The following is a 23,718-nucleotide window of genomic DNA, read 5'->3' as shown; positions in this document are numbered from 1 at the left end:
CACCTGGAGACACTGCAGATTGCCTTCAAGTGTTCCGTGCTCAATTCTATACAAGGCTCCACTAGTTTGCTCCTGTTGGGCATTACTCAAATCACCAGTCTCTTTTCAGTCCCTGGTGTCCTTGGCCACAGCAGCCTGCAGCATAACACCTCAGACCTCACACATTTGGTGAAGGGAGAATCAATCTGCAGGAACAATTGCCTGAGACGACTGCCATACCATTCTAGCAACTTAAAGGGCAAGACCTTGTGGCAGCTCTTGGCACAGGGGTGATGTTAAAATTCATAAAGTGCTCGGAGCTGCTCAGAAGGAACTAGCTCTAGATGCACAAACTCTTGCTGCATTGCTAATGAGCGCTTGATTCAGGCACTGATCTCTGTCTTCAACTATTGCAAGGCACGAAGTATTTGAAACTGCCTATAAAGAACAGTGATTTGGAGTGACTCAGAAACTATATATAGGACCCTATGGACAGAGTATGTGTGACTTAGATGGCAAACAGCCTCATCTTCCTACTCTCATCACTGGCCACTCACTGAATTTACTGAATTTACAGTAACACTGAAATTACTGAATTGGAGAGTGCTCAGAGAAACAGAAGCAATAATTAGGTGCATGGAAGCTAGTAACAGGTTAGAGGAAGCTCTTTTCCTCCCGGGCATTGTTGTACTCACCAAGGGTGGGTGGAAGGCTTGAACTTGCTACTAGTTGGCAGCTGCTCTAAGGCCTTCCTGAACTACAGTCCTTGTCTTGATTCCCATTTTGGGGGAGAGAAAATACCAGGGGTAATCTTCCGTCGAGGATGAGGGGCTGAATGGGGTTCAGGTCCCACACCAAATTAAAGAGGGGTAGCTAGAACCAGCCTCCATTACTGGTTTGTATTTTTACTGTAAAGAGGAGAACTTGAGCAATGAAAATGCCTCACTAGCCCTAACTAATCAGTAGCTGTGGGAGAAAACAGCTACCCAGACAATTAAGAGACAAAAGGGGTGTAATCTTCTCAACACAAGAATACAGAGGAGATTCAGACTCAGCTCTGCAGCTTAATAATGCTTTGCAAGCCCTTATGATCCCAAAGAAGTGGTACTGATACTGGTAGTAGAAGGGGGCATTGGGAAAGTAGTAAGTCTCATCAGAAAGAGGAGAAAGGAGGGTTGGTACCATCACCACAGAAGCCCCTTGCTGTAGGCACCCAGTGGCTGCACCACCTATGCTGTTTGTAGGATGCTATGGTAAAGCTCAACCCCAACTGTTGCAAAAGTCTGCTCCTTCTAGTTTTCTCTTATCAAGCCAAAAAGCCTCCCTCAGCAGCTTTTCCGTCTTCTCTTGATGCCACCTAGCGACTGTTCCCAGCCTGTTCACCTGGAGCTCAGTACTCGGTTCAGGCTCTCAGAGCCACTAAGGAAAGGATGGTGCAATGGAGTGGGGCCACTGACAGGAATTACATGATGCTAGCAGGGACGTGGGTAGCTAGAAACAGCCTGGAAAGCTGTACCAGAGGCAGTATTTGGACTAGAGAATAGTTTGGATAGAGGGTGCTGATTTCTGCAGCATGGAGGATGGCAGAAGCTGGAGCCTTTAGGCAGTCAGGTCACAACACAAAACATGCACTCTTCAGAGCTTATTTTTGATCGTAACTTGTCAACCCTAGAGACAAGGGAGAGAGGAGGCCAGACCAACTACAGAGCGCCCCTGGATGTCTTCTGACAAGCACAGCAAACTTTCAGGATCTCTTCTTTCCACCCCACGCTCTCCCCAAAGAAACACACAGACCCACACCGATGTCACCTTAACCAGAGCCGAGTGTTTAATTGATTGCAAGGGAGTGACAGCCGCAGAGTGGTTGTGCTGGGAAGATACCCACTGCGCAGCGGTGGTACGGAGTCTTTAAAACAGAAGTGGAGGCAGATCCGTCTCGTAACAGAGTGCAACAAAAAACAACTTCTGCATCTGGGGATTCTGAGGGCAGCATTAGAAATAATGCTGCCTCCTAAGGACTAGCAAATACCCAGGCCTGAGGCATCCCAGCATGACTGAGATGAGAGATTTGTCAGCACAACTGACTCCCTAACATCAGTACTTAACAGCAGGCAATGGATCTAAGGTTTGTTTTTTATATATATATATTTATATTTATATATATAAAGCGCCTATCACCATATTGATAAACATTCTTTGGAACCACTCTGATAGCAGAGGTAAGAACAGGAGTCAGCCTGTTAGTACCTCAGCACTTCTGTTTCCAACCAATTTAAAAAAAATAAAATAAAAGCCACAAGACTTTGCTGCCAGCCTGCCTGGCTGGTGTTTAATACTGCTACTCCATCAGGGTTGGAAGGAGACCTATTGTGAATGGCAACAGTTTGCACTGTGGCTTCTCCAGCTGTGCTGCAGAACAGTGCAGGTGTCGCAGAAGGGCAGTGGGACATGAAGGCTCAGACCCGTTACCAGTCAAAATGTCTCAGCAGCAGGGAGCTCCTATTAGGAGAGAGCAAGCTAACTCTGCGCACAAAGCTGTCGCTCTCTGTGCTTAAGGCTGAGTCAGTGACCCTTCTGGACTCTTCCCAGGTTTCAGAAGATCACCAGACAGAAATACGTGTCAGTTATAAATATATCACGTCAGCTGTGGGGAGTGGAGGTGGGCACAGGGAGGGGAAAATTTAGAATGGATGCAGGGATGAGAGAAAGGAAAAAGACATCTTACGTTTCCAGCACTGGAAAGAACAGTTTTGACCTCACGCAATAAGTCACTGGACCTTTTCAATAGTCTTATCTGGCTTATGCCCCATCATCTTTAACACATCATCAAAGGGAGTGTTGGCTGGCAAAGGGTTAAACAATCCCACACAGTGGAGAACAAATCTGCAGTCTGCTGGGAAGGTCCCAACCACATCACTGACGATCTCAGGGTCCAACTTGAAGGAAGGAAGCAGCTTCTCAGTCTCACACATCGCTCAGGGCCTGGAGACAGCCAAGGACAAAAAGGTGTCAGGACGGCTCTGCCAGTCCTCACAGAAACACGGCTCTGAAGCACACCCACAGTGTCCGCCTTCATCCCTACAACACTCTAAGAGATTTTTTTCTGCAATCTGCAGTTGCAACCCAGTTAGGAGATGACAGAATGATGCTGAAATACAAACTACCCTTCAAGAAGGCAGACTGCACTACACTAGAGCATCCTTTCTTCAGCCTCCGGTTTACACTGGAAACAGCAATAACATTTTATCTAAGACTTGGAGCTTTCCTGTGGGAAACACCAGTTCTGCAGGCTCTTGGACTTAGCTTTGGTAGGTGAAGTAGGACTGATTTTCCATGAAGGCACAGGACATCAACTCAGTGTTCCAAACTGAACTCCAGCCCTCCCAGACTGACTCAAGCTCTGCTATGTCATACAAAACTCTTGTCCCGCTCTGACTTGCCCACAAAAGCCTTTAGGGCTGCAGGAAATCCTCAGCACTGTGTACTCCTACTCCTGCCAAAGAAAAGTCATCCCTCATCCTTGATGAACAGCAGCACAGGCTTGCTTACCTTCCGTGCAAACTCTGGCAGAATGAAAGCTGCCCGATGAATGTCTGAGTTGTAGTATTTCAGACTCCTCTCCTCTACTTGTTGCTGTGAGAGCTGCTGCACAGGCTCCCGGAAATTTGTGTTCTGCAAAAAAGAAGTTAGGTAGCTCTGTAGCGTTTGGGTAACGAGCAAAAGGCTGTGTGACAGGCATCCTGATTCACGGCAGAGAACCAAGAGGACCCGCAGGAAAACAGATGACTTTCTGTTCTAGTATGAGGCCAAAGGTCCTGCGCAGCTCCAGCCTCAAGGGCCGGTGTTTACACGCCGCACCTCGCGTGACTGGCCCTTATTCACAGATGTCAGCACATGAGGTCAGACAGCGTGTGAGCCATGTGCCAGATGAAGCTGTCAGATTGTGCCCGAGCATCTAAGCAGCAAGGCTTTTGCTCTTCTGAGCAGAATCCACATCTGCGTTAAGTCAGGCACAGTGCATGCTGCCAGTGCCCCAGATAAATCAAATACAGCAGCTCAAGTGCCACTAAACCAACGCAACGGTTGCGTTATGGGCTTGCTGGAATGCAGCAGATGGGGAAGAGAGCAGATCCCAGTGGCCTGACATGGAGTTACCAGCCCACATCCTAACACTGACTCTCGCTTGGAGGCCTCTCTACAAGCAGATCACCAGTCACAAGCTGATTCTTATCAAGTAGGTGCCCACTTTATAACAGCCAGCATCAATAAGCCAAAGCCTTAACAGGCTCTGGAAACTGGAAGTGGCTTCCTCCCTTCCAAGTTTGTTGTACTAGAGAGAAAATCGTGTCCTTTCCTAAGGCAAGTAGTTATGTTACTGGTCAATTCTGCAATTCATTCAGCACTGAGCATGCTGCATTGTAGAGCTGGGGCCCTGGGCTGGCAGAGCTGGGGCCCAGCACGAGTCTAGAGGCCCCACAGCTGGGAGAGCTCAGTGCCACAGCTCCAGCTCTGTCAGGGACAGCCTGAGGCAGGCTCTGTGGGTGCTTGCAGGGAGTGGAAAAGGGCACTTGAGGTGCCTGAAACTCACCGGGTTCTTGCTGCAGAGCATGAAGCCAATCTGCCCGCTGGGATATGTGGGGATGGTGCAATAGGCGTATTCCACAACAGGGAACAGAGACTTGCAGAACTGACGCATCTCCTTAATGAGATCCAGGTGCAGCCACTGGCACTCACCTACAGGGAGAAAGGAAGACGGGATGCGAGGTGAGAGCTGCCCCTCTTCTCTGCACAGGCCTGTGCCAGGTTAAGCGTGGTTCCAAGTCCAAACCTGCTCTGCACAGCTCATGCAGTTTCCAAGGCAAGATAAGACCCTTACGCCAGTTTTACTAAGCACAGTCCAGCAGCTAACGAGCTGACATACACAGATCAAAACTGCTCCTGTACCTGGGAGCTGAAATGGATTTCACCCCTGATGTCATGTCTCCCCAGGAAGAGTCCCCTTTGCACCTCTCGCTTTGCATGCAATGATCTGGGATCAGCCTCTACCCAGAAACAGCATCCTCACCTTGGCAGCAAAGAATCCCATCTTCTCGCAGGGCTGTCTTCATCAGCTGGTAATAAGATTCTTTGAATAAGCTTTCTGCAGGACCTGGGAGAAAAGTGAGTAGAGAGATACATCTAAACAGAGAATGAGACAGTAGGCTTCTCAGAGTTTTCTAAATACCCAAGCTGCACAGGAGCTGCACTGGAAAAAGAGACCTTTCAAATGGCTTTTCTGTGATCACAAGCTTTGGAGATAATCTGTCTGGAAGCAAAAAGTTTTGACCCTGGATGAACCCCAGCCTGCACCTTGCACAGTAAAACCTTCAGGATTTTAGCTTTGCTCAAGAGCAAGCCCGGGACCTTTATCAAAAAAAGTCGTCACAGCTGCCTCTTGCTTCAGTGAGCATTTTTCAAACTGAACTCCTGCTCTGAACTGCCTTTTAGAGATGCCTGCCTCTGTGTTATAGAAGTAAAGGTGACTCAGGCACTCATCATTAGGTCCCTAAAATCTGGTCCCCCTCTACCCCTGTTTTCCCCTTCAGAAATACAGCAACCTCACTATGGCCCTTTTAGGCTAGGTAGCCACACCTACGGCACATGAGCCCCTGCTTCATTAGCAGACACATGTGCAAAGCTGCCTCTGCCAGCATGGTGCTGTATCCCCCATGGGATTGCTTGACTCAAGGATCAACCCTTTGCCAGAAGCAATAGCTGCTGGAGTTGAATTTTGAGGAGAGAAACATGACAGCTGGCTTGAAGCCTTGCTAATACAATTTTCTGGTCTCCATCCTTCCCTTTCTCTACCAAAGAAACCAAGTCAGTGACAGTCTTTTCACTTGAAAGGAGCCTAGGCAGGCTGGTATTACTTCCAAGAGGTAGGCAGAAGAGAAAAGGAAGAGGAGTGTAGAAAGCAGTGTCCTTTTATGGCCAGAATTCTTACCCATGGGGTCAGACGAGTCCGTGATAATCACATCAAAAGCTTCTTGATTTTGTTTCATGAACTCAAAACCATCTCCCACATGCAAGGTCAGCTTAGCGCTGGAATATCCCACTGCCATCCCTGGGAGATATTTCTTAGATACCTGGATCACATCCTGCAACACAGAGAGCACAAGTGGGTCAGCGGGGGCTACGAGGAGCTACTTCTCACGCTACTGTGCAGCTGCAGCTGAAGGAACAGCGCAATGAGTCATCTCCTTCCATGCCTTCAGCACAAATCCGACTTGCTAGTAGATCCTCAAGAGCTGTCAGCATCTTTAGCCAACGAGCTACGTTCAGCCCTTTCCTAGGGCCTCAGGGTTCAGTGACACTGTTGGTCTGTCCTTGCCAAATTCAACAAGAACAACTTTGAGCTTCAAAAGCTCCCCGAGGAACTAAGAGAACACAATTACAGATCTGACTGCTCTATGCTCCTTCCTTTTCCCTGTAGACATCACTTGTAGAGGTGATCTCAACTGAAGACTTTTGCTTTTTTTTCTTCCTAAATAAAACCACGCCAGGTTTCTGGATGGAAGGTGAGAAATATCCTCACCTCTGCTCTACAGTAATTATATCAATCCCCCCATAACATAAGGTTTTCTCTGTAAAATGGTTAGAGAGCCACTGCCCTAGGCCCGGCAATTGTACTGAACACTACCAGCTTCTCACAGCTGGCAGAGACAAAAAAATATGCTGGTGTCAGGCAGTGCTTGTTCAAAACCAGGCACATATGCCTACTTAGCTTGGCAGACAGAGTATGCAGCCTCATACAGCAGCACTTCCAGTTCCTAACACAGCCTTGCTTTGAGAAGAGAGCTCGACCGCCCGCAAGTGACCCACAACGTCGGGGGAGGAAAAAAAAAAAAAAATCATCAAAAAAATAAATTAAAAAAAAAAAAGAAATCCCCGTGGGGATGTTCGCAAGGCCAGACGGTACGAAAGCCGATTCCCTGCTAAGTGTGCGTGTGCCCCGGAGCGCACACGCGGAAGCGTCACAGAACGTGGGGCGCGCTGCCCCGGGGCGGGGGGGGGCAGAGTTCGGGACCCGCTCACCCAGGTTCCAGCGGGCGTTCTCCGACCAGGCTGCGCAGAGATCGTCCTCAGCTGCTGCACGACGGCACAACACCCTCGGGCTACTGGATTCTAGTGCTGCAGCTTCATCCACTCGCAGGTGCGGCCAGGTGAATAAAGCAGGGATGGATTTGCTAGTCACTTACGCCGTTAAAGGCATTTTTAAAAGCGATGGCAGTAAGCCACGATCTCGAGGAAAACAGGAAAAAAACTAAAATTAACCTCATCCTCGAAATGTCACCTTGCGTGGAATTTTTAAGTTAAAGTGCAGAAATTTTAATATCTCTGCAGTGGGGCTTTTGGTAAAGCTGAGTCGTTCTTTGAGTTACAGAAATACCAGAAGAGAGGGGGAATTGGCAGCCCCTGCAAAGGCACTTAGAGACAATTGCTATTTAACTGCCTTTTTTCAAAAACATTCTCCGATATTCAGCCATGCAAGCAGATTTTATGAGCAGAAAGGGAGTCTGTTCTACCATTACAATGCTGCTCAGTGGGCACTGTTCACTAAGATACCTAAGGAGGAAAACCCCTCCTCTGTTCCTTCCACTCGGCGCTCCCCAGAAATATGGGAAAAGACTGAAAAGAAATAAAATACCAAACCTCCTCATAGTCTTTGTAAAATAAAGCACTCGGGTTCGGAATGGAGAGGGAAGTTTTTAACCATTACCCACTCAGTCCTTGCACCTAGCTTACCACTCAGAGAAGTCAATGCTGTCACTGCCAAAGCAGGTGAGCATGGAAGTCAGAACTCAGAGTGAAGACAAGGCCTTTGGGAAGAGGAGCAAGATCAATTTGTCAGCACAGTGACTGGCAATTCAGGAAGCACTCTACCACTGATTTATGTGGTAAATGTGGTTAATATCACCTCAGCCCTACCCTTCAGTACTCCCAACTGCCAGACTGTAACATTGCTTACCTCTCTCACAGCAGCATTACCAGCCTTCAGTTGTCAGCATTTAGAATAAACTCATCCATCCATCCATCCATCCATCCATCCATCCATCCATCCAATTATGGGCTGATACTCTCTACAAAGACTTCAGGATAACTCGCTGAGGGTATGTAAAACTTTGAAGTGTTAGTACAGCTGCACTGAGACTCAGCTGCAGCACAGAACCTCACTAGCTTTCCCCAACCCAATATTGCACCTTTTATTTTTTTTTACCTTCTACCTAAATGCTATCGCTTTCACTCTGTAACTTTATGGTGAAACTACTAGTCTCTGATCCAAAAAGTACCCTAAATAAAAAATAAAATCTTTGCTTAAAAATACACAAACACTGCCAGGTAAACACACTCAGTTTTCCTACTATCTTGTCTTCTAAGAGATGAGCTGTGCAGTTCAAACATAAAAGACTGTCTGGCCTTATTTCCTCCTCTGTGCTGCTGGGTTCTGAGTCATATCTACTGAATCTATGAGTTTTGTGCCGGCTTCAGAGGTGCCAGGTCCCTCTCACAGTTCACCAACATGCTGGTTCTGGACTTCAAGCAACTCCAAGAAGCGACAAGTTTAGTCTAACTGTGCCTGGGGACACAGGATAAACTTTCAAAATTAGAAACAAAGCAACATTGTGAGTAGAATTAGAAAAAACCCAATGTGAATATAATAAAAGTGACATCAATTAAGATTTTTTTCCTTTTGGAATAAAAGGATTTTAATGGGTTTAAAAACATTTTCTGTACAAAAACTTCTCGATGGCTGGTATTTGCCTTCCTATGGTGACAATACTTCTGACTATTGTTTCGTTCAGCAGCAACTCCCACAGGTCCTGTAACAAGGACTATCTCTTTGGCCAGTGGTGCCTGGAACCCCTGCAAAAGACAGTTACAGAAAGACTTTTAACTCTTGCTCCAAGGTCACTCAAGATTGAAAACCTACCATAGGTTACAATTCTATTCAGAGAGTCATGATGCAGACAGAACCCTTCTCCCTGCAATGCTGCCCTTAGGTAGTGTTCCACTTTTATAACTACCCGAGGATCACGCCTCGTAAACACTATCTATTCAGAACAAGAGTGTTCATATTTGGCAGTAGTTACTTATCTTCCTCCCAAGCTAGGCAAGTGTTCTCCCCACCTCTACCTATCTTTATGGCCAAAGAAAGCGACTCCCACATCTGTTAACACAAACATTTACCTCAGCATTTCAAACCTTCCACCCAGATTTGTCTTTGATTGCATTAATCCTGACCAAGCTTTTTTTTTAATTTTTTTTTTTCTTTAAACTGACGTCAAGCTGTGATACAACCTCTTCCCATTAAACATGTGCTTAAGCTCCCACAGCAATAGAGGACAATAGCCCAGAGCTTTGCCCATAGCTCGGAGGCACAGGCGTGAAAATACTTCACCACTGTGATGAGAGCAGGCTGACAACACACCTATCAGCTTTCCCAGCCAGGTAGGACATGCTTCTGTTTCCAGATTGTTGAAGTCTGTTAGCTCCAGCAAATTTCTGCACAGGAAAAAAAAAAAAGCACACACCACCATCACCACATTCAGGTACCTGCCAAATACAGTGTATTCCACTAGATTCATGTGCTGTCAGGTCCCTCTAACTTCAAGGAACACTGCCTGTTTACAGTGTGAGCTTTATGTTTCAGGTTTTCTTTATATGCGTGTGCACTGAATGCATCTGAGTAAGTGCTGTTCCACTGCTCTGACCTTGACATGTGAGGCACAAAACCCCACTGATGACAAATCTTACCCATCTAGACAGAAAGACCTGTACAGGTTGTCCCAAATTCACCAGGTTCTTTTTTTCCCTCCCCAAACAAGTTTCAACTGACACAGCAAAGGGATTGCACAGCAAATTGTCTCCTACACTATCAGGCATAAACTTGTTCAGCTTCTGAAATATGATTTTTAATGAGTATCTAAGATGCTCTCTGGTACCATTTGCCCTCCAGTTAAATATGCAGGAAAGCAGCACGTGCAGGAAAGAGGCTAAAATGCAAGAAATGAGCTTCAGAACTTAAAAAAATTAACTCTCGAGTGCCCGAGTTCATGCATGGGCACCCTATTACTTCATGCCTGAAGGCCAACTGACGTCACACATCAGTACCCAAACGCTCCACACACGAGCACTATGCAGGGTACACACGGGGGCGGGGGTGTGTGTGTTTAGGTTAACCCAGGTCTGCAGGGGTCACCTAGGGTGGGGTGGGGGGCGATGACACAGGAACTGCCCTGTTTTGGTCACAGGTTTCCTTAAGTATGTGTTTGATTATGTTTTCTTTCTTTAATCTCTCAGTCTCAATTAGCAATTAAGTAAGTAAAAATTCTCTGAGCTGAGACTGCTTTCCTAATGACAGTACTTGGTGGAGAATGTGGGCAACACCCACAGAATTGACTGGCCTGGAATAACTGGACTGACCTGGAGATTTTTTGAGAGTGCTTTGAATTTGGTATTGGGAATTTGTGGTGTTGGGCTGTGGTATAAGTGTCACACCTGTGATGTATGGAGGCGTAGGTGTGAACAATATGTGAAGGGTGGGAAATAGCAAGAGAGTCTGAGGGGCCCCCCCAAGGAAGCTCTTCCTGAATGGGAAGAGGCTAGAATATGAAGTACAAGCTTGTGACTGGAAGCTGCACCTCAGTACCAAGTGGTATTAGGGGACATTCTGCAGATCCAGAAAAAGTCATCTGCCTTCCCCAGTGAGACCCCAGCTATCATCAACAATTCTGCTCCTTTTTTCATGACATGCCTGTACCTTGCCTGCATAAGCTTGCTTGGCAGGATCAAACTGTGGCGACTGTTTCGATTTGCTGCTTCCTAGGAGAGAGAGGAGAAGCTGTCAGTAAAATTTTCCATAAAGGACAGTGTGTTCCACAGTGTTCCTGATAAGGAGGTTTCACTGCAGTCTCCCACATGCTAAAATAAAAACCACAACAGTCCCTTAAGGGCAGGAGATGCTTTTGAATAGATACTTGTTACAAAGGAGTCAAATCTCCTCTGCCTCCCAGTTCCTGGGGTTCAATTAAACAGATGACTTGCTCTACAGAGAAAAGAAGCAAAATCCGAGCCCACAATCCCCTTAGCCACTGATTTCAGGATTTTGTTTCCAAATCGGAAAATGGATGCTAAACCGTGCATTCCCCAGGTTAATTTCTTTTAGTATTTCCCCACTGTAAGGTAAATGCATTGTAACAGTTTGTACTGCCCTGGCACCTACATTCACACACAGCCTTCTCAGGGCTCAGCTGGCAACATTTTCCACAGCCTGCAGCACTCCATCAAGAGATCCAGATCTTACCCGCAAACACTTTGAAGTTGGACTTGCTGTAATCAAAGGGGGTAAACTGCTTTGGTGCTTCCAGCTCTTCTGGTTGCTGGGAGGCTTTTGGCCTTTTCTTCTCTTGTTTTGGCAATTCTGTTCCCGTTTCACTCATGACTCTCTCCCTCTTCTTATTAGCTTGTTCCTGCTGTGAAAGCAAACCCACAGAACAGAAACAAGGACAAGTTCAGGAGAGCAGAATGAAACATCTCTGTGTAGGCATGAACACCAGCATGCAGATGAACTGCCCAAGGGACCTATGCCCCGGTGCAGCTATTGCCCGTGGCAATAATAGCATGGGGAGAAAGCACTTGCTTTCTTCCTCGGGACTAAACTGCTTTTTAAAATTTTCCTCACAGCAGACTTTTCAGATGAAAAGCTGGTTGTCCTTTCACAGAATACTAGAGGCTGAGATCTGCTGTGGCCCCACGGGCAGGTTTGGGGGAACCTAGGTAAGTGAGGAGCAGAGAGTTGCAGCAGTGGAAAACATTCCCTACTGAAGATAAGGAGGATGCAAAGATTTGCACAGCACGGTTGCTAGGGGCCTGTTGCTACACACAGGGCAGAAAGACTGCTATCAAAAGACTGTCATTCAGACATTTCAGAGTTATAGGGCTCAGGGTTTCTTTCTGAGCTATGTCATAAAGGCCAAAAGAGGCAAAGACTGGAAGTAGGGAATTCCAATGACATACCATAGCTTGCTGACGAACAGATACAATATCTTCTGCTGCCTCTTTATACACCTTCTGTGCCTGGTCACGAGCAGCTACAGAAACAAGCATTACTGTAAAAAACAGGAGCAGGTAAGCCAGCTTAGAAAAAGCAAGCAGCAAGTCTCAAACTAAACAGAGTACAATCTTTGTCAAACAATGCCATTCATCAGGAAATCCATCATCTGAGGTTTTTTTTGTAACTGGGAAACAACCTATGTGTGTTGGGAAAAGCATGCTAGCCAGCACATTGAGAAAGGGAAGAATTGCTATACCTGACTGCTGGGCTGCTTTCTTTTTTGTTTCATCCTTGGACTCCTTCTGAACTTGTGTCCGACTCATCAACTTCCATCGATTGCTGATCTGCAATGAAAAAAAATTACTTTCTTCAAAGTTTTATGGCAAAAGGGAGTTTATAAACTTGTTACCACATGCTGGTCTTCATTAAGAGTACAAAAGATCAAATTGGATTGTAAAAGAGATTAAGATCTGCTGCACCAGGTAAAGTAAAACCATGTGCTTTAGAAGTTCTGAGCTACAAACAAGCCATGAGAACAAAGGCAGACACAGACTTCAGTAGTAGTTTGTAGCTTTGACAGACAGGGAATATACACTGGAATGTCTCCAATCCCTGGTTCTTTGAAGGATAAAAATGCTACAGAAACAATGACTACAGATTCAGAAACATGTCAAGTTTCTTAAAACTTAATATTCTTTTTCCAAGGAGAATCCAAGGAGGAAAAAAAAAAAAACAAACGACCTATATTGCTGAGGTTCCCAAAGGAAAATAATCTATTTATTTGTTTCTTTTGTACTACTTGACAGGAAACTTTAGCACGAGTCTTACTTCATAAATTTTTGATGACGGGTCAAACTTTGCAGATTGTGAGACATAGGCAGGATTCTGTTCTGAAGGTAGGTACTGTAGAGAGGAAAAACCCATTTTGCTTTAAACACAGCACATGACATTTAACTCATTGATAGAATGTTACTTAAAATGTTCCAAACCATAAGTTCATATTTAATAAACATTCTACAGATAGAATACTTTTTGGAAAAAGAGAAGTTACCACAGCTATGGCCAAGGGAAATGTTAAAGAAAAACCAAACAAAAAATCCCTGACAAACAAACCGCCAACCACATGCCAGAAAAAGTTGTTTTGATACTATTTACTAGTAATTTGCCACTCCAAATCTATAACAAAGTACTCTATTGTTCTACTGATTCATTAGAAGAGTAAAATCAGCTCACTAACTCTACCCATAGAGATGAAAATGTGATGCAAATTAAAAAACCCTCAAACTTGATTAAAAAAAACAGTGAAAGGTCTGTTTACTATGTAGAAAGACTACATCTAGGAGGCATTTCAATGTGTTTTGAAAACAAGTTCACACGTGTGTGCTTTGCAAGGAGGACAATCTCCCAACCCCAGTAAGAGAGCAGCTGCTGATGCAGTATCAGGCTCTTTTGGATATGTCAGAGCATCCTCTGCACTAGTTTACGAGTCCTGCTACAAATATGTACTGGGAGCTTTTACCATTCTAAATGGATTTTCAAAGGACTCCATTATACGCTGAGCTTTCTGCTGTGCAGTGGTTAAAGTCTTCTCATTTCCCTCATCTTCATCACATTCCTAAAAAAAAAAAAAAAAAAAAAAAAAAAAAAAAAAAAAGGAAGAAATATTAACAGTGATAATTTTTGGTTTTGGCTACTGCCATTTCATGCATGTATTTCTCACTCAATCTGAAACTCCTGTGATGGCAGTAACCCTCCAGAGAGATGTAATTAACTTGCTGGCCAACTAACCTAGCTGTCTTGTTATGCCAAACGCTTGACAGGAAGCCAGTATCAGTTCTGTGCATGTCCCACCTTAGTATTTCCTGCAACACTTTCACACAGTTTTACCAAATTATTAAGTATCTTTTCTAATACTTAAAATACTGACACTATCACAAACATGTTGCTTACACTGAATATGCTGACAGTGGCAGTCGCAACAAGACATGTTTGCTCTGGCTGAGCACCCTGAATATTCATTGTCTTCTCACTGTCTGAAAAGAGACAGCCATGTTCCAACATCGGTGCAGGCTCTGAAGGAAAAGGATACAAAATTTTTATTAGACACTTGTAATGAGACTCCACTGAAAGTTTCTTCAGGGCTGCTTATTTCCCCATGTCAAAGTCATATCGTGTCATTATTTGAACAATTTTTAGGTTAAATCCAAATTACCCAAGGCAGAATTGTTCTGAAAATCACCCACAGGAATCCGGGAACTGTCATGAGGTCCGAAGAAGACATTCTCCAGCCTCTGCAGAGAGATTCAAATTACAAACACCATTAATACATTACTCTGAGTCTGTGTACGTTTTCACATATTGCAGAGACACATGAATGCAAATTCAAATAAAAGGGTGAAATTCAGAGACTGAATATTCTTAATACATCTCACCTGCCAGAGCACATTGCATCTGGCATCAAAGGGGTCTCTCTGTGCAAACACCCCCTGGCTAATGCAGATGCTTTACTTGAGACACACAGACACACACACACACACACGAGGAGAACAGACGAGTCAGCCTTAGAAACTCATCTGAAACTTTTCTTACAGATCAATCAATATAGACTAACACACATGTATCCAGCAGCTAGAGTGTTTGCTGATGAAGCCTTAAGTGTTGCTATTATGGTGGTTTGTAAAATACCAATTTACAGCTGGTAATGTTATAAGGCTAGCACGGAAAAGTAACATTAAGCTAAAGTGGAGGGAGCTGTAAAATGGCTGAGTAAACAATTTACTAGAAGCTAGATTTTTGCTAAAGGCTTAAGACATTAAGTAACAATATTATGTAAACAGTACCTCAGGGTTGGGTAAAGGTGCTCTCTTCTTGACTGCCAAAGCAATCTCTGACTAGAACAGGAGAGAAAGATAAGTCACTTAAATGCACCTGTCCTATTTCTTCTATGCTGGCGTCCTTATCAACATTTTCAACACATTTATTACAAGGTAGCAGGTTAAGAAAATTACTTTCTTCTTCTCCTGTAGTGTTTGTGTATGGATACATTTAAACACCTCACACTGAAAGGACACATTCATGCTCACAAATGGTTCTGTTTCACCAAAGGAGAAGACTGTACTAATATCAACATGCTGACGATGTATTTTAACTGATTAATGTCTTATACCTAGGGTGGGTTTTTCTTGCTTCACCATAGCTGTAAAAGATTTACGAATCCATTTACATGGCTAACAAGTTCCACAAGGTCCAGTTCTTCCTCACACAGGCAAACATGACGAGCAACGTAAGACAGACAACTGCGCCCTATTCAAGTAGTGTCTGTCCTTTTAATGCTCTCGTTCTCCAGGAAACAACACTGTGTGTAAGCCAGTACACAGAGACAATAGACAGGCAAGAAGCTGCTGCAATATATCTTTCTGCTCTGCTACAGAATGCTATATTCACAGTGTTCAAAAAACAAACTTCAGCATATACATCGTCACAGGTCACCATTTAGCTCCAGTCCCTGGCTTATGGAAGCAAGTGATGAGTCTCTTGTGTGGTACAAGCTACTCCTACCTTGAGAAGAGGCATCTCCCGGGCCTGCTGAATGAGAAGATGCAATTCATTAATCTGCTGGCGAACTAGTGGTGGGACTGGATTACAGCAAGCAATGACGCCCTGGGGTTCTCTAAAGAGAGATGAGAAAAATTCAGTGTGCTATATTTACAGCCGATATGTTAGGCATTTGCATTCAAAGGATGTGCAACCAGAAATAACCATGGTCCTGACTGTGACAGAATAAGACAAGTCAGATTAATCTGTCAGAGTTTATTCTCTGTAAAAATTCCTCTGTACCAGGTCTGTGCAGATAAGGAGAAACCATTAAGTCAGCTCTCCTCTCACTTATCTTTTCTGTGGTCAGTCTGTCTGACTCCATCTTCATTTCAATCCTTGTTCAATATTCATCTATGGAAGCTGAGCCCAGCAGTGGACTTGTGTTTAAAGATGCATTTTTATTATTCTCAAGTATGGATGTTAGATGAGTGCCAAGTGTTTGAGAAAAACACCTGGTTTATACAACATTTAAGTGATCTGTCCCTTGTGTCTCACCCTCCCATCCCTTTCAGAACTAAAAAAACCCACAAATAAATTCTATGGGGGAACTCATCCCTCTCTTGCCTTGTAATACTGTAGGAATCTCAGGGGGAACATGTGACATACAGCAATGCAAAGGAATGTGTTTTATTAGTGGAATAAAATCAGAGAGAGATGTATCCCAGAAGAAGTCTGTAGCCTTCTGAAGGAGTATTGCTATTTATTTCTCTTCCAGACTGAACAACTGTAGAGAAAAGCAGTATTGACAGCTGGAAGGAAGGAACCAACTGCAGAAGTAATTATACACTAGGAAATGACTTGCCTTGCTGGATATAAAAATCAAATGGGACTCCTCAAGGATGAACAAAACTTACTTGGGCAGCTCCTCTGCAATCTTCAGTAGCATATGATTTGGTAGCACATACCTACAACATGAAGAGGTGGTGTAAATGTAACATAATGTTAAAAACTCTTAAAAATACCTACAAAGTGCACAAGTCTGCCCAATTACAAGGTCTGAAAAGATGAAACCAGTTAAAAATAAATTAAATAGGACTGATCTAGGTACCTGTAAGAACTTACTGCTAATGTAACAGGACTTATGTGTAAAAAGAAGCCTGAGGTAGTACACTAATTTCTACAGGTAACAAAATGGTTCCACCTCGGGGGTGGGAAAGGCACAATACAAGAGACTCAGTATTATTAAAGTATTAATAACAATAATAAGCAGAAGTATTAAGCCAGTGTGTGTAACAAAAGACTTCCTACCCTGTACTCTCATCCTCTTGACGTGCTATCTTGTCTCTCCATGCAAAGAGCAACCTAAATGCTGCTAGCTGCTGCGTGTTGAGATGTTTTTTCTGCCTCCTGTAGAGCTCAAGGTAGGATTCATCTGAAAAGAGGGGCTTGATGTATTTCTGAACAAGAAGAAAAAGAAACACTCATGATCAGTACCAGATCTGTGCTTTCTAGTTTGCCTTGCTTCACTGACACAGACAGAATCTCCCACAGACATAAAGGGACTGAATAAACTCAGATACAATGTGTCTTGAAGCTTTTATCCTAAACTGTTGGTAGGAGCCTATCCCTGAAAAACATGTATCTCACCCGTTTCTAGGGGAAATTCACTCTCATCAACTCCAGGAGCAGCTTTAGACATAGAATATCTTCAAGCCTTACTACTTTCACAGACAGTATTTTCCACAGGCAGAACACAATTATCTCATAATGCAACTCCAGCTAGGCTTTGAACTTCTAGGAACATCCAGTAGAACTGGAAATGTAACATCTCTCTTGGAAAAGACACACCTGAACGCATCGGGAGGCCAAGGAGTACTAGCATTCAAAAAACAGCAAGAAGGCATCTGAGTCCAAGGATTTGAGCTAGTGAAATAAGTGACTGCACACAACTGAGTCAGTTTGCACAGCTGTTTTCAGACACACAAAAAGTAAAAAAAACCCTGCGTCTATGTAAGAGGTGTAGAACAGGTAAAGGACTTTCTGTACTACTCAGCCCAAGCTCTGACCCAGGTAATCCAACCAGGTGAAGCTTTACCTTCAGGCAGATGTCCTTGCTGCGTTGCCACACAACCTGCAGCTGAGTGGGCTGCTCGTTCCCTCTCTCCCACAGCGCCTCCCTCACTTTATCATAGATGTAGAGCAAGTAGTGAGTGTCGTCACGGGCATACTGAATCATTTCTTCTGGCAAAGGGCTAGAACGAGAAACAAAATTACACAAATACATTTAATTTGCCCCACCAAACCGTCACTTCTCTCTTGCAAGGCATACTGGGAGAAACTGCATGTAAAACAGGGCAAGAACCAATATGGAAATTCTTCTGTTTCCTTACTGAAGGATTTGCTGGGCAACATGCTGTGCACTCTCCAAATTCAGATGGTATCTTATTCACATGCTTGAGAATGGGACTGTCGTGTAGCTAAGTCAGATAGCAGAACTGCTTGCTCTGGTATTTGTCATAATTCTCTCTCTGCAGAGCCTACATAAAGTAGACCTGGGATCTCTGTGGTGTGCAGGGTCCATCTGCATAACCAAGGTCATTGCTCCAAGAGCATACTGCTCTAGCTAGTGTGGGCAACTAAATGTGTTCTGGGGGGCTCTAGAGGAGCAAATACTGACTTTCTCCAGAATACTGCAGTGGTTAAAGTGCTGTTCCCAAGAAGTGAGCTTCCAGGATCTTTTCATTACTTAATCTTCCCAAAAGAACTCATTTACTAAAGAAACACAGGAAAATGTGACTCTCATAGAAGAACTTAAAGCACAGCCAGGTAAATGCTGTGCTTGTTCACTTTGAGACTAACCTACAGCTATGGGGCTTGCAGCTAGAAATATGTTCCTGCTCTAACAGTACAAACACGGGTAAGGGCTATCTTGCAGCTCCAGCCTGTTTAAGGGGTCAGTTCTTACCGTATCCTCCAGTCAGCCAGCTGGTACTGCTTGTCAGCATCTACACTGCAATACAGCTTTAGCAAGTGGTCCAAAGAATGCCTGCCAAGATTGAGGAGACGTGCAGCTTGGTGAGTATCAAACATGTTCACCAAGTACAGACCAAAGTCTTTTTGCAGCCATTCCACATCTGAATCGGCACCATGAAGGACCTTGAAAAGCAAAACATATTGAGAATATGAAGAACATTTCTACTCCAGGCTGGCAGTGCTGTGGTTTCATATTCACGTGTCAAGGACCAGATTTCTCTTCTCTCTGTCCTTCACTGTTAAGTGCAGAACTACTAAATGAGTGCACTTGGCAAGTAACTCCCCACTTACATCAAGGAAACAGGCACATGAACAAATTACAATGAAAGCAGAGCCAAGTGACCAAGATAGAGCACACATAGCTTTTAACTATAATAAAGCTTAAAGGGGTGGGGGGAAGGAATCCTGGTGGCAAATGGGTGAATTTGGCAGCTGACCTTCACAATTGCAGGGTCTGTGAAGGTCTCATTGAGAATGTTCATGTCGCTGCGCAATTCCAGTGTATCGATAATGAAATCTTCTGTTCGGGTGGAAATCTGCATCAGACATGTCAAGCCGAGGAAGCTCCTGTAGGAATGGTGCTGAAAAACAAGGAAGAGAGAGGTAAGCTAGGATCCATTACAGAAGTAATACCAATAATGCTAATAAAACAAACAGCACCCCAAGTGAAGGAAGAAAATGTAATAGGGAACTTCTTAAAGAAAAAGACAATTGGATGAGCAAGTCACTCTTTGCAGTCACTAACATGACAAAAAACATGGGATGAATTGAAAGAAGATCAAATCCAGTATGAAGTGTGCAGCCAGTACTACCATTGGAAAACTTATAATATTGTCATAGTTTCATTCAACCTTCTAGAGAATATCTGATGGGGTTATGACTGTCTTTTCATGTCAGAAAGTACAAAAAGCAGAAGAAAGAGAAGACTACAACACAGACTAGAAGAATATAATGGTCTCCTAGGTACCAAGACCACGCATGTAACTTTTAAACAGAAAAAGTAATTTGATTACCTCTAAGTCCAGGGCAAATTCTTTACAATTCATAAGCTTTTCATTTAGTTCTACCAGCTCATCCAGTGTGGTGATAAAATGACAGGGTGTTTCCTTGATGGGCCTGTACATCTGGCAGAGCAAATTATTAGGCATGGTGCGTTCTCTGACAATTCCCACCCATGACCTCCACCCTCCATTCTGAAATTTGTCAAGTATGGCCGTCTGTAAACTGACTGCCTCTGCAGTAAGTTTAAATTAATGTGGGCACTAACCTGGGGTTCTGGTTTCTTGAGAACTCCATCTGGTGGAGAAAAAAGCTCCAGTTCATACTGGTAAGGGTGAGCAAACCTGTACAAATTAGGAAGACAGGCACAGACTTCAGTCATCTTTATGAAGCCAGAGCACAGAGACTTTGAGAGCTATGGCAGCTTCCCTATTAAGTAGAAATTTTATCTTTTATTAATCACAGGCTTAAAATAACTTCAGATGTCTAAAGCGAATCACACACAACATGATGTGCAGACACAGACATGCAGAACTGTTACACATGAATAGCATCAGCACAATGGGACTATACAAGTGCATGTTCACCAGTGATACTCCAAGCACCTTGCTGTCAATTTAATTTCTTACATGTCTTGCTCAGTTTGCTGCGTCCTCTGCTGGTGTATGAAGTCTGCCAAAGCAGCTGGCACATCCAAGTCTTCAGGGCGCTCCTTGCGTTCCCGTCCACTTTTTGTGAGGGCTGAACAACCAATATGGAACAACTGGACTGGATCCCACACATAACATGTTCTCAGCCTACTACCACTCTCCCCTCCACCCACCACAAGTTCTTATTAACATCGTAAAGTGTCAAAAGTCTTAACAACTGAGACCTGCAGCTTTTCCTGTTAGCACCTCTAATGACAACTAGGTTTTACTAGGCTGTTGTTAAGCAAGACACAAGATGGTTCTGCTCAAGAGCTTGGAAGGAGATTGAAAAATCTTCAGAAAAATCTTTCAATCATTCCCAGTTACTCCAAGTACAGCCACATCAGTGCAGACTAAGGATGAATCACCAGCAGCAGAATGACATCTTGCCGAGACATGATGTTAGGCTGGCGGCTTTGATAAAGCACCCAAAGCAAAGATAGATCTAAGCGTACATCTGGTGCTCCTAACTAATTAGAAAGGAGTATCTGTAAAGCCAACTAGACTAGTCAAGACCACTTCCAGTGCCAGAGTGACTCTCATGTAGGTTCAACGGTGGTAAAAATAAGCAGCAGAGTATCTGTTCGGAACAGATTATTTGCTGGATACCAACAAGATGTTGTTGTATGCTGATTGACCCTTACGTTACACATGTGTGGAGTCACAGAGTGAGCTTACACCCAAATGATCAACATCTCTTGCTGTTCCTTGTTTTAACAATGATTTCTCCTCTAGACTGTGAGGACAGATTTGTCAAATAGTCTCAATAGGTTACCCAACAAAAAATAAAGCACTTACCTTCAGGCAAAGGTTTCAAAGCATTTGGCTTAATAAAAAGTTTAGGTACAAAGGGAGTGTTGGAATTGTCAATCTTCTCCCGAAACTTAAGCTGTGGTCGAGCGATATTCTTGGCATGAAGCAGTCGGAAGGTTTCAGATTGACTTCTCTTGTGGAATTCTCCTGCCTATTTAAAAAAGATAAACCACAGGTAAAACTTACATGACTTAACAGATGTTGTTTCTTTTACATATTTTTCTTTAGTCTGTTTCTGACCCAACAGTCAGAGGAATATACCCCAAACTCAAAAGTGATTCACCTAAGAATGAAAGTTCTCTGAATCAGGATCCAGAATCAAGTTTGAATAAATAGAGAAAAACAAAAAAAAAAAAGAGGTAGGAAGTTAAGACATATCAAAAACCAGAACAGAACATTTAAATCCTCAACTCCACTGGAAAATCAATAGTGCTGATGCTGGGATAAAAGCTGAGATAACATAGCAAACTGAGTGAAGAGGCCTCACCTTACGGTTCCAGCTGGAAATGATCGTCTGTGGGGGCTGTAACCCAGCAGGGAGGACTGGCTGCTGGTTTTTGTTCACTCCTGCTGCTTCATCCAATAAAATACCCTGAATTCCAGAAAAGCAAGGTGAAAAATCAAACACCTGTTAAACTACTATGCTCAGCCACTCTAGTCAGACAATACAGATAGACATACAGCTAAGTGCCCCACAGCCATTTCGCCTGAATTCTGTGCAACATGAGGCAGACAAATGCATAAGCAACATGTTGAACATCAGGGTAGGACAAGTTTCCTCAGAGAAGCAGCTCTGAACTGACAGAACTGTTCTCAGGTTGGGAGGTTCTTGTTCCAAAATGATTTAACTTCCTCACAGGTCACATATTATGTTCCTTCCCTTTGGGCCATAACCCATCTGCCTTAGCTGCTACGACCACTGGCCTAGCAAATGGAAATGTTTTTAAAATAAAAAAGGAAAACCATCAGATTGAGGCAACACTAGATAAAACTGTGAAAGCACTACCACTGAAAATCTTGCATGAAAAAAAGAACTTGTGGCAAGTGAACAGTTTATAGGAACAACATCCAGAATTAATCTGCTTACCACTCTTTCAAGAATGACATCGTTGGAGTCGACCAGCATATCAAATTTATCTTCCAGTTCTGTCACTTTGCTGCGATCTTTTATGTGGCTACGGCAGCCGTGATACTGCATCACCTTGCTCATGCTTGCAAGAGAACAGTACAGCTATTAGGAGTTTGAAAGCAGACATGCTGAACACTAAAATGTCCAATTCTCTTCAACTTTCTATATACTCAAAGTTTAAAAATAAATCAAATGCAATACCTATAGATAACACAGCATGAGCTGTGAATAGAAGAAACACCTACACAGTATTAAGTGTTAGGATTAATTTCTTACAAACCACATGACTTTTAAAACAGCCTAACGCACTTAATATCAGCCTCTGCCCAGGTCTTTATCCAAAGACTCATGAAAGGTCCTCTTTAAACTTGTTACTTAAACTGTCAAGTGCTAGAAAAGTAGCTAAAATTAGGTATGCGAAACAAAACATCTTTTTATCTAGAGCAAGTTTGGGGTCTCCAAAGAAGGGTGCTAGCTTCAGTTTTGGATTGGAAGCTCTTATCTATGGCCCAAAGAAGCAAAAGCATCCTTACCAGTGAAGGAGACGGTCACCCTGTGTTTCACAGTATGCCTGGAAGCCAGGGAAGCTTCGGTAGAAGTCATACTCGTCGCCAGGCTGAGGAAGCCCATTAGATGCTTTTGTTGCAGCTACCACTGTGCCAAGAGCATACTGTGCAAGAATACCATTTTATTAGCAGTTTTGTCTGTATTTTATTCCTCTGATTACCCAGCATACTATTTAGTAGAAGCGTGTTTTCCGTAGCTTGCTTGAACTGTGTGGTTCTAACACATATAATAACATGTGGCTTTTCAACATGAGTAAATTTACAGTCCTTTAGTTCACATTGTCTATTTAGAGATCTTTACAATGGTGGAAGTCTAATAATAACACTTAAAACTCAGTCTAGTATTTAAGCTCTGAAAGAAAGATTGTTATATCAGCACGAACACGGATAATTACTTTATTAATTTAACAAAACCCCATAACCCTACAGAGCTTCCTGCTTGAGAGCCGGTAGTCATTCCCTTCCTTGGATGCAGCAGCGTGCGCAGGTGAAACATAAAGTAGATGTTATGATCCGTATCCAAGGGGCAACACCCATCTCCGCAGGTCCAACAAAGGCCCTCACGAGGGGTCTGACCCCTCCGCATTTCACGAACTCGCGCCGGGGAGGCGGCAAACCCCCACTGAGGGACAGAACCGTGCTCAGCACCAGAGGCCCGAGCCCAGGGTGGTAACAGGGCCCGACGCGTGTCTCTGGTCCCTGGCACCCGCGGGAGCGGCCCGAATCCCCAGGGCTTGCTGCGCACGGCGGGCAGCGCCCAGGAGGGCCCCTCACGGGTGGCACCTACTGAAGTGGGGGTCCTCAGGCACCCCCAGAGCAGAGAACTACAGCTCCCGGCATGCCCCGGGCCGCGCACAGCACGCCGGGAGCGGTAGTGCA

The 23,718-nt window shown here is 44.0% G+C and overlaps 2 protein-coding genes across 2 annotated transcripts; both read right to left on the bottom strand.

Annotated features, from left to right (window-relative positions):
* Positions 1-1,784: 1,784 nt before the first annotated feature.
* On the bottom strand, positions 1,785-6,138 carry SRM (spermidine synthase). The gene is made up of 5 exons (XM_026862890.1): positions 5,963-6,138; positions 5,045-5,128; positions 4,568-4,713; positions 3,529-3,651; positions 1,785-2,961 (listed from the first exon to the last, which is right to left on the bottom strand). The coding sequence occupies exons 1-5, from the start codon at positions 6,078-6,080 to the stop codon at positions 2,944-2,946; spliced, it is 489 nt and encodes a 162-aa protein (XP_026718691.1). The 5' UTR covers positions 6,081-6,138; the 3' UTR covers positions 1,785-2,943.
* A 2,555-nt stretch (positions 6,139-8,693) lies between these two features.
* EXOSC10 (exosome component 10) lies at positions 8,694-22,952 on the bottom strand (the record flags this gene model as incomplete). Its single annotated transcript, XM_026862935.1, has 24 exons — positions 8,694-8,883; positions 9,449-9,522; positions 10,781-10,842; positions 11,324-11,492; positions 12,037-12,110; positions 12,330-12,417; positions 12,902-12,976; positions 13,593-13,688; positions 14,024-14,145; positions 14,286-14,364; positions 14,914-14,964; positions 15,632-15,743; positions 16,525-16,575; positions 16,919-17,067; positions 17,706-17,862; positions 18,576-18,766; positions 19,081-19,224; positions 19,657-19,767; positions 19,911-19,986; positions 20,272-20,383; positions 21,130-21,295; positions 21,632-21,736; positions 22,232-22,355; positions 22,807-22,952. Coding segments are annotated over 24 exons (2,565 nt in total), but the record flags the coding sequence as incomplete, so codon positions are not given.
* Positions 22,953-23,718: the final 766 nt, after the last annotated feature.

Source organism: Athene cunicularia, assembly GCF_003259725.1.
Source record: "Athene cunicularia isolate RWA chromosome 21 unlocalized genomic scaffold, athCun1 chr21_part1, whole genome shotgun sequence".
Classification (NCBI taxonomy): Eukaryota; Metazoa; Chordata; class Aves; order Strigiformes; family Strigidae; genus Athene; species Athene cunicularia.
The sequence above is the reverse complement of the archived record's forward strand: the minus strand, read 5'-3'. Positions and strand labels throughout refer to the sequence as shown.